Below are 18372 nucleotides of genomic sequence, written 5' to 3'. Positions count from 1 at the left end.
ACTCATGTTCTCTTATTGTGCTCTTCCTGGAATAATGTCCTCCTTATAAACCTGGTGTGTGTGACCAGGGGGGTGGGGCAGAAACGTATCAGGGGAAAATGGTGTCCGGAGACAACTCCTTCTCTGGGCGCCCCCCACCCCCACTCCACGCCTTACCCCCACGCTTTTGAAAGCCAGCTTTTGAAAACACAGAGCCTCCCCCACCCTCATCCCTGCAGGCTGGTTCCTGCTTTCCCCAGGCCCTGGGGAGGGCTGAAGCCAAGCCAGCCTGCAGGGTGCCCGGGAGGGCGCCACTGCTACCCGCTGCAGAGCTCCCCCGTCTCCTAGCAGGCTGGTTCCTGCTCCACCCAGGGCCTGCAGAGGCCAAGAGGGAGGGTTGGTTCTACAGCGGGCAACTCGGGTGACGCAGTTTCGTCACCTCCTTATCCCAGGATATATGGTCTGTGCAGAAAATGCCAGAGTAGATGGTTGCATGATGATTGGAACTCTGCCTCTTCATCCATCTGGTTGTATAAAACACAGCCCATGGTGCATTCTCCAGTCATCAATCATGTCCATGTTCAGCAGAATGAGCAAGGGCTTTCCATGCCAGAAGATAAAATTCTTGTGCTGGTGGCTTTTGTGAGGGAAGGGTAGACTTTATGATTATAACATAGCAGCACAAGAGGGTTTCTTGTACTGGATAGGCCCCTGGTGCTTTTGTTGTGCAGCCTGATTGTCTGTATCCTGGCTGATTGAACAAACTAGTAGGGACTTTTTCTGTACTTTTGAAGGGAGAGGAGAAGCATTTTTGTTATCCAGTTTTGAGAAAGTTTCTAATGACAAGATGTCTTTATCAACCTGAGGTGCAGTGGGCATAATTGAAAGAATGGCTGCACCAGGAGCTGTGGTCACCAGGTAGGATGCCACTACCACTGTGAAGCTGGGCTTGCCTAAAGCAGGACAGGTGGTGGATTATTGTAGTAGGGCAGGATCTTGGGTTCTACATCTGACATTTTTAAATTCTTTTGTTGGTTGATCATTTTATGGCATTGATGGTAGTACTTGTACAGCTTTTTAAAAAACTATTTCCTTAGTCAATTAAATGATGTCTTCTAATAGTACATAGAATTGCCAACCTCCAGGTGTGACCTGGAGATCTCCTGCTTTTACAATTGATCTCCAGTCTATAGGGATCAATTTCCATAGAGAAAACAGCTGCTTTGGAAGGTGGACTCTGTTGCATTGTATCATGCTGAGGTCACTCCCCTGCCTAAACCCCACCTTTCTACGCTCCATCCCCAGAAACTTCAGGTATTTCCACCCCAGAGCTGGCAACCCCAGTTTTAAAGTTTAGTGATCTCTAGGATGTTCTTGTTCACCTGCAGGTCAATGAATCCTCTGTCAGTCCACTTTTTGGCTCTAACCTATTAGGGCTTGAAGTCCTGAGAGTCATCAGCCAGAGGCAAAGGAAACTTTGATTCTATTGGGTGCTAAGACAGTCCTCTTTAAAAAAATTAAATAGTACTCCTGAAAGCCAGTAAGCCATCTCTAGTGCTTAAGTGAGTCATGGATTTGTGTTGGGGTGTTCCCCAATGGGAAAAAATAACATTGCAGATTGTGATTTAGCCAGCAAGACAAATAGTATTTAGGCTATTCATACATAATTGTTTTGTGGAGGCTGCCCATGGGTTGATTGCCTATGTGATGCACTTAGTGTAGAGACAATACTGTATATCTGCTACATGGGCAGCAATGCAAGAAAGAGCTTCTTAGTGATGGCACCAAGACTTTGGAATTCCCTTCCCTGGGAGATTCATCTGACTCCTTCTATCAGTGTCTTCAGCCACTGGGTGAAGACTTTTCTGTTCTGTTTGGCAATCCCTTACTGATCCTCCTTCCTTTTTATATTTTATATACATGTTGCTTTTCGAGCTGACTTTTAATATCTGATGAATTGTTTGTTGCCTTGAGAACCCTAATTGTGGAAAGCTGAATAAAGATGCTTTCAGTAATAATAATATTTTTAAAAAATATCCATGGAGTAAGCAGCAGAGAGACTTGAGTGGCAATGAATACTGAACAAAAGCCCTATGTTCACTCCATTCTACCTCCGTCAAGACATAGGTACAATGAATGTAAATAAACCACACTTGCTGGAGCAAGGGGAATAAATAAAACCAAGGCTCCATAGGAGGGGTGTGCCTTGTTCCTGGGTCTTTAGAGAGAGAAGGTGGGGTGTGAAGAGAGGTGTCCGTTACCAGGAAGAGAGACAACCTGCTAGGAACAGCTGGTTAAAGGCAAGAGTGGTTTCATGTTTGGGCTGCTATTCCTAAGTAACTTCTTAGGATGAACAGGCATTATGTTAGTATGTAACATGTAAGATTAACTGTGGTTAGTAAACCAGCTTCATATTCTGGCTGCAGTTAATTTAATAAACTCTAACTAAACATAGTTACTGAAGTGACATGTGCTTAGATAGTCAATTAACTAATGTTAGTTTAAACAAAGGATGGTTTTGTGTAACATCTGAACTAATCCAATGGCTTGGTTCATCTCAGCTTCAGATTTTGGTTGGATAGATCTTGATTAATTAGTGAGGTAGCTTTCATTCAGGTATTTGCAGCAACTGTAACTTAATTAGACTATGGTTTCATGCAATGTCTGAACTAACCAAAGGACTGTTTAGGGATACTGTAAAACCATTATTTATTTTAAGTAAGGTTAGTTTGTGAAATTTAGCAAATGCTCACTCAAATGTGTTTTGACTCAGCAAATGCTGAGACTTTGGTCTATAACCTGAGATGAAGGTGTTGAGGAACAAATCAGGATTCAGGCTGGGTGTCTGCATTCACATATAACTCAAAACCATAGTTAAGAATATAACTATTGAACCAACTTCAGAACGTGGTTTCAGTTCCTAGTTTGATGGGCCCTAATTAACTACAATTAATGGAGTAGTCTGGTTACAGACACTCCTACTAACCATACTCTTAGGGATTTTCCATAAGGTAAGCAGGTGGTTTTAACTAATGCTGTTTGTGCAGTTAGCAATTGGGTTAAGGTCAAGAATTCATTCATTTAAATAGTAAAAATCACACCTCTAATTGCCATCTTGTGAGTGTTGAGCTACATGCATCACATGATGAGGTATGTTAATATAGACTAACAGAAAAACATGGACCGCCCCAGGCCACTGCATGATTGAGTCAGTTTACAAATAAAATATCAATTAACAACAAAACAAGTCATTAAAGAACAACCCCAGGACATAAAACAGCATAAGAATACCCATAAAATGGACCTCAGGCCAAAACAGAACATAAATGATAAAATCCCTATTTAAAAACCTGTTTTAGAATGGCACAGTCCATTCTGCTATTGGTAGGAGAGTTGAAAACGAGAAACCTGGGCACATATGAGCCAAAATACCCTTTTCATACAGCAGTTTCAGGCAGGAGCAGTCTGTCTGATCAGTGATGTTTCTGTAATAGTAACCATAGAAATCTGGAACTGTTCTTAACTATCCCCAATGGTGGTTATTTTTGTTGGGGTAGGATAGAACTGGAAATCTACTTCTGGTGTGGAAATGATGACTTATAGAATTGGCAGAAATGCGTTTTCTTGCTCAGGCAGTCATAGACATGGATATATGCTTTGATTCAGTTTTCTGTGCAGTTCCTGTTGCATTTTAGTTACAGACCCATTTTCATGTGGCCACCCATCAGTGAAAATTATCCTTGTTAAATTACATTATGAGCCAATTAACTCAGTTAATTTTGTGGTTGATTAATCACTTCTTTTGGTGTCATCTTTGAATAAGCTGTTATTTTTGGGCAATTGGTCGGTGAGAAGTTATTATATGTGATTATTCAATGTGGTGACTCCTGTTTTGTTCTAAGGCTGCACACAGGCTAGTAAATACCACAACATTCAGCTGTGCAATTCTAATTTTTGTATGGATTCATTTGGCCCAATGATTAATGTGAACTTGAATATGCAGAGAAAAAATTGAGACAGATATGTATATTAAACAAGGCTAGAAGATAGGCAAGCTGGGTCTCATCACTTTTATTCTCTTTCATTTTTCCCAAGTTGGGTGCAGAAAAATGGAGTGGATCTATTTGTAGTAGTGCACATCATTTCTACCAAGATCTAAATTAATGTCTCCATTTCCTTCATACTTCAGTCAGCTAACAAACACTACCACTAGCACTAAAAAGTCCTCCTAAATCATAAATTAATTGCTGAAGCTCTGAATTAGCTCTCTGCTCCGGCCACCATCTTGATTTACGAACATGGGGTAGTTCCCACTCACTAGTGTGCAACTGCACTGCCCCCAAACTCCTTGGCATTTGGGAAATGACACAGTTGCTAGGGGGGCGCTGGCCTGCTGTGAAGTGGAAGTGGCACCTGGGGTTCCATCCCCCATGCCCCCCAAGCTCAGCTATTGGGAAGACCCAGCAGGATTCAAAAGTCAGACTTATCTGTGCCAAATACAATATTTTCATTGTTTATGTGAGTCACCTTGACAAAGGAGGCAGAGACAATTTCTCTTTCTTCATTAATGTGCTCAGGAAATAGGTTGCCCCAGTCAGAAGGAAGAGGCAGTGACTGCTGCAGTGCTCTCTAGTTGTCTGTGGGGAATGGGCATCTCTCCTTCCATTTTTCGGCTTTGGCATCACATACTCTAGATCTGTGCTTTCACTGGTTCAGAGAGCTATTTTTCATTATTCCTTAGACGTCTCCACAATCAGATTAAAAATAAACACAATAATATCATATACTGGTTGGTATGTACATATGTACATAAATTATTGCAAATAATAGAGAAGTCTGAACGCTGTCAGTCTTTACAGAAACAATTCTGACTTCTAAGTTCCATTAAATAAAATTTGGAACATCTGGAAGTCTTCCCGAAGAAACCATAGCCACAAGACACAGCTTGGACTGTCAGAACATTTTGTATTATCAGTTTGCCATAATAACAATTTGGATATGTGATGCGGCTACAAAATCAGCATCTGGTTTATTTCAGTGTAACTAGTATGTAAGTAATATTTCTGACTTGATTGATATGTCCTTTAGTCTTAGACAGTAATGGCCTGCATATTATTTTGGTATTAGATTTTCCTTTGTTATCTGGCAACATTATATTTCTTTAAGTTTTCTATTAAAACATAAAAATTGCAATAATGAAAATGTTTTGCATTTTCAACTGTATTTGATCCTGGAGGAGAGTTGTCCTGCTCACATCTTACAGGTTGTTTGCATGGAAGAGCAGAGGAATCATGGTGTCCTCTGCTATGGGTGCTCATTTGGATCTAATATTTGGACCTAATATGTAAATATGTTCTGTGCATGAAGAACAAATTCACATGATTAGTATTTCTAAGTAATCATAGGTCGTTACAGCATGGAGTAAACCTGATGTATTAAATTCAACACTTGATTTCTGAGGATACAAATCCATCCTACATCTGTAGATCCTTTTATACATTCCATTCCACCTCTGGCTGTGAACCTTGAAGACGTGATGGGTGTGATACTCCTCCTCCACTCCATGTCGAGTATAGATTTATTATTTGTCATACTTACCTCAACTAAGTATGAATAAGAGTATAACTGCACGATTAGAAAACAGAAACAAATTACAAAACATATGCCCTGAGAGGGAGAACTCAAAATACTCTGATAAAGAAGAAGAAGAGAAGAGTTTGGATTTATATCCACCTTTTCTCTCCTATAGGAGACTCAAAGGGGCTTACAATCTCCTTGCCCTTCCCCCATCACAACAAACACCCTGTGAGGTAGGTGGGGCTGAGAGAGCTCCGGAAAGCTGTTATTAGCCCAAGGTAACTCAGCTGGCGTGTGTGGGAGTGCATAGACTAATCTGAATTCTCCAAATAAGCCTCCACAACTCAAGCGGCAGAGCTGGGAATCAAACCCGGTTCCTCCAGATCAGCGTGCACCTGCTCTTAGCCACTATGCCACTGCAAGCAGTTGAGATTTGTAAACTGTTCAGTTTCTCTGTTTTTCAAGATAAATTTATTGTCAGATTGCTGTAATAATTATCATACATTTTAGTAAGATTACTCTTACAAACTGTGGACAGTAAATATCTTGTAAAATGTAAATATTTATTGGAATATGCCAAGTTTTACTGAATTTACTGCCCTCTTATTTATTTATTTACATAATTTATAGTCCGCCTTTCTTATGGGGACTCAAGATGGATTAACGTAATTGTAATAATTTTAACTGCGTGAAAATAGAATAAGAGATGGCTCTCCTTGATGGCTTTAGTTGATTTCATAGCATTTCAGCTGTCAGAATGCACCATAGCTTGTATCCATAAGACCATTTCCATGGATGGGCTGTCTTTCACTCACAGTCAGTATTATGGAAATATTTAGGGTTGCAGTGGGATATGGATGATGAGAAAATAGCACTGTATAGTAGCAATTATTTCATCTGCAGAAATGTTCCAATGGATCCAAACTTATGTTTTGCAGTACTTGTAACCCATATCATAGTTTTAGCTTCCACAGGGACTATGGAAGTTGGGCGAAAACAAACAAAATGTATTTTAATAGAGATAAATGTAAGATACTATACTTAGGCAGAAAAAATGAAATGCACAGATATAGGATGGGTGACACCTGGCTTGACAACACTACATGTGAAAAGGATCTGGGAGTCTTAGTAGACGACAAACTGAACATGAGTCAGCAGTGTGATGTAGCGGCCAAGAAAGCCAATGCGATTCTGGGCTGTTTCAATAGGAGTATAGTGTCTAGATCGAGGGATGTTATTGCACCTCTCTATTCTGCATTGGTTAGACCTCACCTGGAATACTGTGTTTAGTTCTGGGCACCGCAATTCAAGAAGGATATTGACAAGCTGAAATGTGTCCAGAGGAGGGCAACCAAAATGGTACAAGGTCTGGAATCCGTGCCCTACGAGGAGAGGCTTAGGGAACTGGGTATGTTTAGTCTGGTGAAGAGAAAGTTAAGAAAATTAAGAGGTGACATGATAGCCATGTTTAGATATTTGAAGAAATGTCATGTTGGTGAGGGAGCAAGCTTGTTTTCTGCAGCTCCAGAGACTAGGACCAGGAGTAATGGGTTCAAGGTAAAGGAAAAGAGATTCCTTCTAAACATCAGGAAAACTTCCTGACAGTAAGGGCTGTTCGACAGTGGAATGTGTGGTGGAGTCTCCTTTGGAGGTTTTAAAAGAGAGATATTGCAGGGAGTTGGACTCAGTCGTGTAGCTACCATCTGGGGGGCGTGCCCTGGGTGTGTGCCTTTGAGGTCACGTGGGGGCAGAAAATGGCACCCACACCCTCCCCCTTCCCCCCTCACTGTGCCTCGCCAGGCCCGGCAGAAGCGAGGCAGCTGTCCAGCCAGGCTGCTTTTTCAGCCCAGCCAGGTTGCTTTTTTAGCATTTTGCAGCTGGCTGAACTAAGGTAAGTGGGGGGTAGGGGCTGTGGTGGGGCAGGGACCCCCCATGCCCCTCACTTTCCTTTGTTCAGCCAGTGGCCCAGCCAGGCTGCTTTTTTCAGCCGGCTGCTCTTTGCAGTCGGCTGAACTAAGATAAATGGGGGCTGGAGCCCCCCAACCCCCACATGCCTCCACCCCACCCTTACCTCTTTGCAGCAGGCTGAACTAAGGTAAGTGGGGTGAGCACGGTGTCTGTGTGATGTGGTTGCGGGGCCTGGTCACCATTTTGCCTCGGGTGTCATTCCCCCCATGCCACTGATTGGACTTGATGGCCCTTGGGGTCTCTTCCAGCTCTATGTTTCTATGTAGCAACCATGGTTTAATGCTGAAGGCTTGAGTGCTCCAGAGTGTATGTTCATCTAAAGAAACCCAACAGAGAATCAAAACTTCCTCCAATCATTGTGCATACTTCCTCTTCATGAGAGAAAGTGCATTTGAGGCTGTGTTAGGGGTCAATCCATGTGTTCAGCTACCTTAACAGGTGTGAAAACATAGCAGGGGATAGTAGTTAATCTCACAACGTGCTCTTGTTCTTTTTCATGCCTGCCAGAAACTATGCTTCGCCTGTATTTTGCATGAAACACAAGGATTTGTGAGAAATTAGCTTAGAAAGTATTCCCATATAATTTTAATACATTTATGTTGATTTGGAGTACTAAATTACAGAAGATTATATACAGTAACAGAGTACTCACTTCTTACTTTTTCTTTCTACAGCTAGTTGATATGGAAAAATGGGTATGTGCTTCTGATTCTTGATCCAAAATATTCCCTGTTTATCACCAAGTCAAAATTGTCAGTGTTTTTGTATTCTGTATGTCACAACATTTATTTGCTGAGCTCAAAACAAATTTTACAACATGCTTTTATAATGCTAGCCAGAACTGTTAGATTTCTGAGATTACCATTTTTTTCAAAATAATAACAGGAAAATATTGTTCCTTATATTATAATACTAAATTTCATGAAATGAAGTTTTGAGCCTTGCAATTCCATCCTCTAAATGCACATTCTGAAAACCTGTCATTCCTTCTTTGACATTGTAATTGAAAATGCATGGAATATCATAATTCTTTGCTTATAATGAATGTGTTGCTTTATTCACTTAAATATTTGTATATTAAACCCTTCAATGCAGTGATCACCTATCAAAGAATGCACAAAAAGAAATCACTACATCTTGCCATATTTCTCAGTTTGATTTATTCCTGGAATTTAATGTGTACTGAAATAAAGGCCCCTTCCGCACACACAAAATAATGCATTTTCAAATCACTCTCACAACTGTTTGCAAGTAGATTTTGCCATTCCGCACAGCAGTTTGAAAGTGCATTATACTGCATGTGCGGAATGAGCCATAGTTTCTGTAAATTGTTTGAAATCCAAGTTTTGTGAAAAAATGTCCTCTGTTTTTATTTTTCTATGTGTGTGCATGTCATATTATCTACACCAAACTGTATGTTGAAACATGCATGCAAATATTGTATTATCTGTGTACAGAATCTCTTGAGCATGCATAATTTTTATTGCAAAAGTTCAGATGCTGGCACTCAGCCTATTTGCATTTTTTTAGATATTGGATGAATCTTCTATAGAAAATTCCACGTCTTCATGTCTATATGGTTCTAATTTTTTTTGTTTGCTTTCTGTATGGCTTATTGTGTTTTTGTCCGAAATTATTTTGTTTGCCTACTCTACAATAATTTATGATCTATTATGGTTTATTGATGACTGAATAACTATGTGACACTTTCGTGATGACTGAATAACTATGTGACACTTTTGTGAAGTATTACTTAGCCTGAAACTTTAGCTATTCCAGCCTTATGTTTTCTTTGATATCTGGAAATTAAAATATTTTAAGGCAAGTTAGAGATTAGGACTTTACAATGGTCCAACACAACATATTTGCTTCTTAAATAGTATAAATTTTGCTTCTTTTTTCAGTTTCTATCCATTTGTAAGAGCACCCAGAATAGTGCTAACTGCTTTCTGTTATATATTGATTTCTGGTAGTGCATTCGATCAATTTTAGCTTGGATGAGGTGGGGACTTGGAATAGAAACCCTCTACATTTAAAATACTTTCCCCACTTTGAGACAGGTCCAGATGAATAATGACCATTCTTTCCAGTATTTCATTCAGTATCATGAAGCAGGTTCTTGAGTTTACTTGAAGACTCCTGGCCAGAGGGTGTTGCAGGAAATTCTGCCTGGTTATTTATAAAGTCAAAAGACTTGGTTGAGGGTTGGCATAACAGTCCTGCCAAAGAAATGGGAGCTTTGGTATGTCCCATCAGTTGAATCGTAAATTTGAAAACAGTGTGAAATAGGTGACCTTGGATGTGTTGATAAGTTTCCTACCTATCCTTTCCACAAAAGTGGAATCAAGCCCCTCTGGCACTAGCATTCTGAATCAGCAGGTATAAAATAATTACCTTTCTCTTTTCTTTGATAGCTGTAACAGTGAGCCAGTGTTCTGTAATTGTTAGAGTGCCAGGCTTTGACTGGGAAAACCTGAATTAAAATCTCTACTCAGTCATGAAACTCATTGGGTGATTTTCAGTCAGTTCCATTTTCAGTCCAACCTACAACACAACTTTGTTGTGAGGATAAAATGGAAGCGGAAAACTTGTATGCTTCTTAGAACAATGGTAGGATAAAAATGTTGAAGACTGATTAATATCTGTAATCTCACATTGTGCTCCAAAAGTTCTTCAACTCTTTTTCTAGCTGCCATTTCTGGCTACACCAGTAATTGGTTATTTATTATATTGTATTGTGTATTGTTGATTTATGGCAACCAGGTAGAATTTTCAAGACAAGCAATGTTGGGAGGTGGTTTGCCATTGCCTACTTTAATGTTACAACCCTGGTATTTTTTGGAGGTTTCCCATCCAAATACTAGCTAGAGTCAGGGCTAATAATGTGTGACTGACCCAAGGTTACCCAGCAAGTTTCCATGGTACAAGAAGGGATTTGAACCTAGGTTTTTCAGGTCCTAGTCCTATATATCATACTGGCTTTCTGATAAATTGGTTACACCGAGTTTAATTTCTCAAACTTTGGGAGATATGCTGCAAATTGACTTTTGGAAAAACTGTCTATTTTATCTTGTTGAGAAAACTCTATTTGCTAGATCTGTGGAAAGGCATATGTGGAAAGGATAAATCAAAGTTCACCTTAATTCTTACTGAGGAAAGTTAGCTGTGTAAATATTGAATTTATTAAATATTTAATAATGTAGTTATGATTTAATCACACTCCAGTCTAGTATTTCATACACCACAGTTTTACATACATAGTGCACGGACATGATTCCAGATTAATAAAATAATATTCAGTTCAGGATCAGGTACCAGCTACCACTGATATTGGAAGCAAGTTCATGGGGTGATAGGATGTTGTAGTCTATGCATCTCAGGAGGTGTAGGGACAAAAATGTGTAAATTGTCCTACCACAGTGTTTGCTGGTCTGTTGTAGCCATGGCTACTAATGCATATTAACAAATTAGATATTTAAATAATATAATGCCTCTGTTCTGTTATTCAAAGAAGTGGAAAAACTTAAAAATCATTTGCAAAGCCAAACCTCTTAAGAACTCTGTCACAGTGCTACTGTAACTTGCATGAAAAATTGCTTTGACAAGATTAATACAATTCCTTTGGATAATTAATATATGCACTGATGCAATTTTTTATCATTGTTATCCATTAGCTAATGGTAATTCCCCCCTCCCCCAATTATTATTTCTACTAACCCAAAAGAAAACTAAGCCTTTTTCAGTTTAGTGCTTTTTGAGAGAGACAGATATATCACTATTCAGAGGGGTTTATTCCCAGGTATTCCCAGAGATGTGAAAAATTGGTTTTATCCTCCAAGGAAAGAGGCAGGTGAGCAGAGTCTCCTGATGGTGTTGTCTTCTAGTACCTGCACTGAAATTCAGCTAGCTCTAGATCTCTCTTCCCTTCCCCTCCTACTGTTGCCTTCCTAAAGAGAAAGAAAGAAGAGGAAAGCATTCAAGCAAGCAGGAGAGCAGAAGCAGATTGCTCAGTTGAAATGAAACTGAAATTTGTTTCCAGAGGAACCCCACCCATGCTCCTGATAAGGTTGAAGGTGCAACCGATTAACATGGCTACCCTCTAGATTTTCTCTCTTTTAATTATTCAGTTCATTTCAATATTTTGAGAGTTTATTTTCAGCACAGAGTGAGTTCCAGAAGAAAAATACTTCTAGGCATGCACTGAATGCCTTTCCCTTAGCATTGAAAAACTAGAGACCATTTTCTTTCCACATGCTTTAATAATTCAATAGCATGCTTAAAGTCACAGAGGAAGCAGTAATACAACTGAATTACATTTTAAATCCTTCTATGAAGCAGTTGGCTAACTATATGCACTATGCCAGGGGTCAGATACCTTTAAAACCCAAAGAGCCATTTGGACCCATTTTCCATGGAAAAGAAAACACATGGAGCCTCAAATACTTTTTGACATTTAAAATGAAGAGGGGTGCCCCAGCCTGCAGCCCTCGTAAGGGGGCTGCTGGCTGGGGCTCCTCTCTTGCACGGAGGTTGCCTGGCTGGCTGGGGAAGAGGGTAGATCTCCCCTCTTCCTCATCCAGCCAGGCAGCCTCTGTGGAATAAGGGGTGCCCTAGCCTGCAGCCCTTGCATGGGGTTCCTCCAAGGTCTGTGCTGGCTGCGGCCCTCAGCCGGTCTCTTCCCTGCCACTCTGAATTGCTTAAAGGGGCAATTCCCCAAAGATTGCTTAAAGGGGAAACTTTCCCCTATAAGCAGTCTTTGGGGAATTGCCCTTTTAAGAGAATCATAGACAACCTGGAGCCAGCCTGAACCTCGGCGGGCGCCACACAACAAGCAGGAAAGAGCCATTTGAGGCTCGGGAGCCGCGGGTTCCTGACCTATGCATTATGCCTTGCATAATAATATAATAAGAGACTTGATGGATCACACCAGCGGTCTCACTAGCCCAATGTCTTGTTTCCCATACTGGCCAGCCAGATCCTTCTGAGAATCTTACCCGTAGGGGATAAAGTCAACAGCTGCCCCTACACCTAAAATTTTGTATTTAGGAGTTTCCTGTCTATGAACTTGGAGGCTCTATGTAGCTGTCATAACTAATAGCCACCTACAGACCTGTTCCCTTCCATGAATCAATCTAAAGTATTCTAAATAAGTGGAGGACACTTCTTACAGTAGTTTATTCGATAAAATAATTATGCAGAATTTAGGGTTGCTTATTCCAAGTTTGGGAAATTCCTAGAGATTTGGGGGTGGATCGAAGGGAGAGATCTCAGCAGCGTATAATGCCAAAGTTCATCTCCAAGACAGCCATTTTCCACAAGGAAACTGTGTGGCGTTCTGGAAGATATGGAAGAAGTCCCTATTTGGAGGTTGGCAATTCTCGCAGCTTGTGATGTAGTTCTTCATTTTAACTGCTTTGAACTTACTGCCATCAAGTTCACTATGGATGATTTCTGGCAGTGAGGTAGGAAAAAACTCACTTCATTTTCTTTACATCATTCATTAGTTTACAACTTTATATAGCTTATATATCATCTCTCTAAGTCTTTAAAATTGTGTAAGAGAAGCAGGAGTAACTTCCCTCATTTCTTTTCAGCCAAGGTATTTCTGCCATACTACTAGAAAAGCTCCCTGAGAAATTGAATGAATTATGATGGTATTTAATAACTGCTGCAAGAGTAACAATTGCAACAAGTTGGAAATCTGATAAAGGTCTCACAGTAGAGTGCTGGGAAGAAAAAAAATAGAGAATATGCTACTATGGCCAAACTAACTAATCTTGTGAATCAACGCTCAAAACATGAATTTGATGAGAAATGGAATCCTTATTTTTTATATATATCTGAATCTATTATGTAAAGACAATTCAAGCATTGGAAATTAATAATATCTAATATCTAATAACTGGAGTAGTAAAAATATTTAGGAGCAAACAAATGACAAAGATTATAAGATTTTATAAGGTCTCTAGTAATCAGAAAATGGTACATTGGGATCCATTATGTAATATGTACGTAATATAATGGTGAGTAAAATCTTCTATACTGAAGCTTTAACTATTTTCTGTTACTTTCTATTTCCTTCTTCTGACCTTTTTAATATATGTTGAAAAATAATAAAAACATTTTTAAAATATGTTTTTGCCAAAATGTCCTCCTATCTAATAAAGATTCTGAAAACTACCCTACTCTTTTTATCAGCCCCTAAGGATTCCCTATCACCCATTCAGTTTGCACATTATCAATGCTTCTCAAAAAATTTTTTTGTATACCCATGTGTTTAATTTTGTAGTTTTAAATTTATGTATAAATATCTACCAACATAGGACACTAGCAAACAGTACCAAGAAGTTAACAGCCCCAAGCTGTCAGAGCTAAACCAATGGCCATTTACTGTGCTTTGCCTTCCTGTGCCCCTAGAGGTTGAACTACAGAATGGCACTACAAGTAAAATAAAATGTGTTGATTCCAGTTTCACAGGCAGTCAAACTGATTTGTATTGCCCAGTTCTCCCTTCTTGATAGCCCTAAATATATTGTTAGGTGTGTGAGTGGTTACTATCCAGAAAATTATGATGAACATTTATGTAGGTTGCTACTGTAAGCCAATATAATGCTATATTTGTGATAAACAGTGCTTCCAAGTTTTATTTTTACTACCAGAAAAAGAAACATGTGGGCAATAACATTTAATGTTTTCTCTTTTTCTTCTGTTCCATGGTATTCCAGAAGTTTATGATGAAGGTAAGTTTAAATATTGTTATTTAATTAATTATATCTTCCCAACCAACAATTTAGAACAGTTTCCACTTGTTGAAAATATAATACACAGTAACAGCAATACCAATATAAAATACTGAAGAAAACCAATAGTGTAAAATAGTCTTTCTTTACCATGCAAGATTCTGGACTGAAAAGGGAACTTTTAGTAGTTTCCCTAAAGAGATACAAATAAATAAAATAGAGGGATTTGCTTTGTTTTCTGAAGGGAAAGAAAAGCTAAAGACTGTGACATGGCACTCTGACCACCATGTTCATATGGCTGCTATCAAGACCACGTTTTACAAGAATTGCTCACTTCATATGAAATTCGGCAAAATACATGTGTTTTCATGTTACAAAATGAAATTGGGAGCTAATTTTAATTAGGTTTTGCATGGTAATGGTAGCTATGTTCCAAAGTAGCTGTTTGATGAATGGTACATTTTGAGTAATCTGTTTTAAAAATTGGTAAAAGTAGATGTGGAGAAAGATGTGGAGATGTGGAGTTTGATTCATGGATTCACTATTATGATCATATATCAGTGTTCATATTATGTATTGTTTTACTTCAATTATTTATAGCCTGCCTTATTAGTGAAGCTTGTTATTATGGCACACTGTTGAAATCTGGCTGAGACAAATATCAGCATCAATCCCACTCAGTTGTTAACTGTGACTCTTTGGAAAGAATGAAATGTTAACTGTGACATCTAAATCAGCTGCATTAATCACAGTTCTTGACCAGCCATCAGTGACAGCAACATTCTCATATTTATAGCAGTATCATCATGTCTGCTTCTTCACGCTTACCTGGAGCAACATTATTTGTGTTACTATTACCAGACAGCTGGTGACTTCTAGTAATTATTACCAGTTTGTAAATGCTGATCAGAACCTTGTTGCTGCTGTGTTTCAATAGCAGCCAGTGTAGTATAATGGGTTAGAGCACCAGAATAGGATTTAGAAGATCCAGGCTTGAATCCCCATTCTGCTGGGGATAATTAGGAAAGGAGTTGATAATAAAACTGCAAGGATTGTCATGCCCTTATATAAAGCAGTGGTGCGACCGCACTTGGAGTACTGTGTTCAGTTCTGGTCGCCACATCTCAAAAAGGATATCGAAGAGATAGAAAAAGTGCAGAGAAGGGCAACGAGGATGATTGAAGGATTGGAGCACCTTCCTTATGAGGAGAGGATGCAGCTTTTGGGACTCTTTAGTTTGGGGGAGGGAGGCGATCCTGAGGGGGGATATGATTGAAGTCTATAAAATTATGCATGGGGTAGAAAATGTTGACAGAGAAATTTTTCTCTCTTTCTCACAATACTAGAACCGGGGGCATGCATTGAAAATGCTGGGGGGGAAGAATTAGGACTAATAAAAGGAAACACTTCCTTCCGCACTTAGCGATGTGATTGGTGTTTGGAATATGCTGCCACAGGAGGTGGTGATGGCCACTAACCTGGATAGCTTTAAAAAGGGCTTGGACAGATTTATGGAGGAGAAGTCAATCTATGGCTACCAATCTTGATCCTCCTTGATCTCAGATTGCAAATGCCTTAGCAGACCAGGTGCTCAGGAGCAGCAGCAGCAGCAGAAGGCCATTGCTTTCACCTCCTGCATGTGAGCTCCCAAAGGCACCTGGTGGGCCACTGCGAGTAGCAGAATGCTGGACTAGATGGACTCTGGTCTGATCCAGCAGGCTAGTTCTTATGTTCTTACCCTTGAAGCTTGGTGGATAGCCTTGAGCCAGTCGCACACTCTCAACCTAACTACCTCATAGAATATGTTATGAAGATAAAATGGAGGAGAGGAGAACAATGTAAGCTTCTTTATGTCCCCATAAGGGAGAAAGGTATGCTATCAATGAAATAAATAGTAAATACATATCCATGTTCTTTTTCAGAAGTTTAGCATTCTCCCTGGCACATCTATAAAGTTCTGTAAGACATCTGAGGTGATAGACTATTTGTTTATCGCTAAATCACTTGCTTAAAAGAGTTCTGCAGGAACTTGGTGCTCCTCAGAACTTTCATTTTTCATAATTAATATTGAACATAAATACCTATGTCAGTACAGATTTTTCGCCTACCTATCAAGATGGAAATTAGGGTGTTTATACAATTCACGTTTATTTGCTGTACAGCCTATTGATAACGTTTTAACATGGCTTGTGTAAAGGCTCACTCCTCCAAAAGTGTCTTCAAAGAGCTTGTGGCTCTTCCCTCTTTGGTGTCCAAATACTGAAAGCTCTAAATGCCACTGCAAGGGGACATTTCATCTACTGCCAGTATCTGGCTCAGGGTCTCACACCCTGTTTAGGTTCCTTCAGTGATTACATGGGTTCAAACTTTGACCATTCATGTTGCTTCCCATAGGACATGCTCTCCAGCCAGATTCTGGCCTTAGTCCCCTCAGAGGGCGACTTTGTCCTAGTGTCCCAGTCCTGGTGTCATCAATTGACTGCCTTTAACCCACTGGATCTGGAAGCCCCCTCTTTCTGCAATTGTCACTGATTCCCTTTCTATTCCTTCTCCCAAGTTTTGAGATGGCTGAGGTAGAATATCTGTGCTGACTTTTTTGTCTTCTATCCATTGCTGAGGATGCATTTTATCCCCTCTGTGGTATCCTGACAATGAAAGATTATTTTCATCCTTATAAACATTTCAGTGGGCTTGCTGGCATGCAAGCCTATAGCCAGACAGGGAGACCATTTCTGAGGCCCTACCAATAATTTTTTGGTATCATAGACAACCCAGACTCATGGAGCAGTGTAATGGTAAGGCGGATGCCAATTTTAATTAAAGGGCTTTGATAGCAAGAAGGTTTTCCTGACACATATTTCTCCCCTCCCAACTCAAGTATGCACAGCATAAACAATACCATCCATGAAGGCTCAACCTCACAAATCTGGATAATAATGTAGCCCTGAGAAGGCACACCTGCCTCTGACCTCACAAAGAATCTGCAAATTCCCACAACCTCATTCTATCAGTGGATCACCTGAACCCTGTCTCCCAAATATTAATTTAATCTTAAACCTCCTGTCCAACTTTGTTTCAACATTCCAAGCTCATCCAAACTTGAAATGCCCTGGGTCTTAATTTCATCAAGGCAACCCACACCTCGTCAAAAGTTGGGTGCTCCCAGGTGTTAATGAAGCCTTTTCCCAAAGCATTGTCTGTGCCAATTGGAACTTTGCTTTGTTTCATGCCCCTCTTATAAATAGCCAGAGGACCAACTTTTCCTGTAACTGGACCTTCCAAAGGAGGGCAATTTGCCCTTGGACCTCTTTCCTTGTGCCTGACCTCTTTCCCTGTGAGCTGTACTGGCACTGTCTCCCACTTCCTTTGACTTCTTCTAGATTGGTAAATATTGTCCTTCCCTCAATGTCCTCTTTTATCCCTTCTGTTGATCACCACTCCCTACATCCGGTGTATTTTTAATTTTTAATAAAATTGTAAACTTTCTCTTCTGAGTGGATTTCTCTGAGGAGTGTACTCTTTTTATATAGGCACAGATCTTATTACTGAGCTTCTCTAATTGCAAATCTGTTCCCAGCTAATTCCCCAACCAAAAAGGGAACAGACTAGACTAATTTGGGCTGAGAAACACCAGAGCCAAATAACCCCCAACAGTGAGTGTCCCAAAACTGTCCACCATCATGCTATTCCCAAAATCTGGAAATCCAGCTCAGATTGCAGGAATTGGAAGAGTATACACTAGGCTTGAAGATTTGGGTGCAACAAATACCAGATTCAGCCCGAATATGGGCAAATTCGGGCATATTCAGGCCAAAACAGCCGAATATGTCCTGTCCGAATGCAAGGTATTCATACTTTTGGGGAACATTTTTTTGGTGTTTTTCACATTTTGACCTGCAGGGGGTTCATTTTTAAAGCTAGTGGCACCAAAATTTCATGGTATCATCCGGAGACTGTCCTGATTGAGAGAGTTCTGAGAAAACTCAACCAGCAGGCTTCATGTGCAGGAGCGGGGAAACAAAAGAAGCCTTTTGGGGGCCCATAAAATTGAACTCCCAGAAGCAAAGTTCACCAAGCCTGGATCCTATTACCAGGAGGGCCTCCTGGA

The 18372-nt window shown here is 40.0% G+C and overlaps 1 protein-coding gene across 1 annotated transcript in view; it reads left to right on the top strand.

Annotated features, from left to right (window-relative positions):
• Positions 1 to 18372, top strand: part of RYR2 (ryanodine receptor 2) — a 464284-nt gene that overhangs the window by 123626 nt on the left and 322286 nt on the right. The window contains exons 4-5 of the mRNA XM_048485659.1: positions 8199 to 8219; positions 14250 to 14264. Of these exons, the coding sequence (XP_048341616.1) occupies positions 8199 to 8219; positions 14250 to 14264 (36 nt within the window). The remainder of the gene's footprint in view (positions 1 to 8198; positions 8220 to 14249; positions 14265 to 18372) is intronic.

This window comes from Sphaerodactylus townsendi, linkage group LG01 (genome assembly GCF_021028975.2).
Source record: "Sphaerodactylus townsendi isolate TG3544 linkage group LG01, MPM_Stown_v2.3, whole genome shotgun sequence".
NCBI lineage: Eukaryota > Metazoa > Chordata > Lepidosauria > Squamata > Sphaerodactylidae > Sphaerodactylus > Sphaerodactylus townsendi.
The sequence above is the reverse complement of the archived record's forward strand: the minus strand, read 5'-3'. Positions and strand labels throughout refer to the sequence as shown.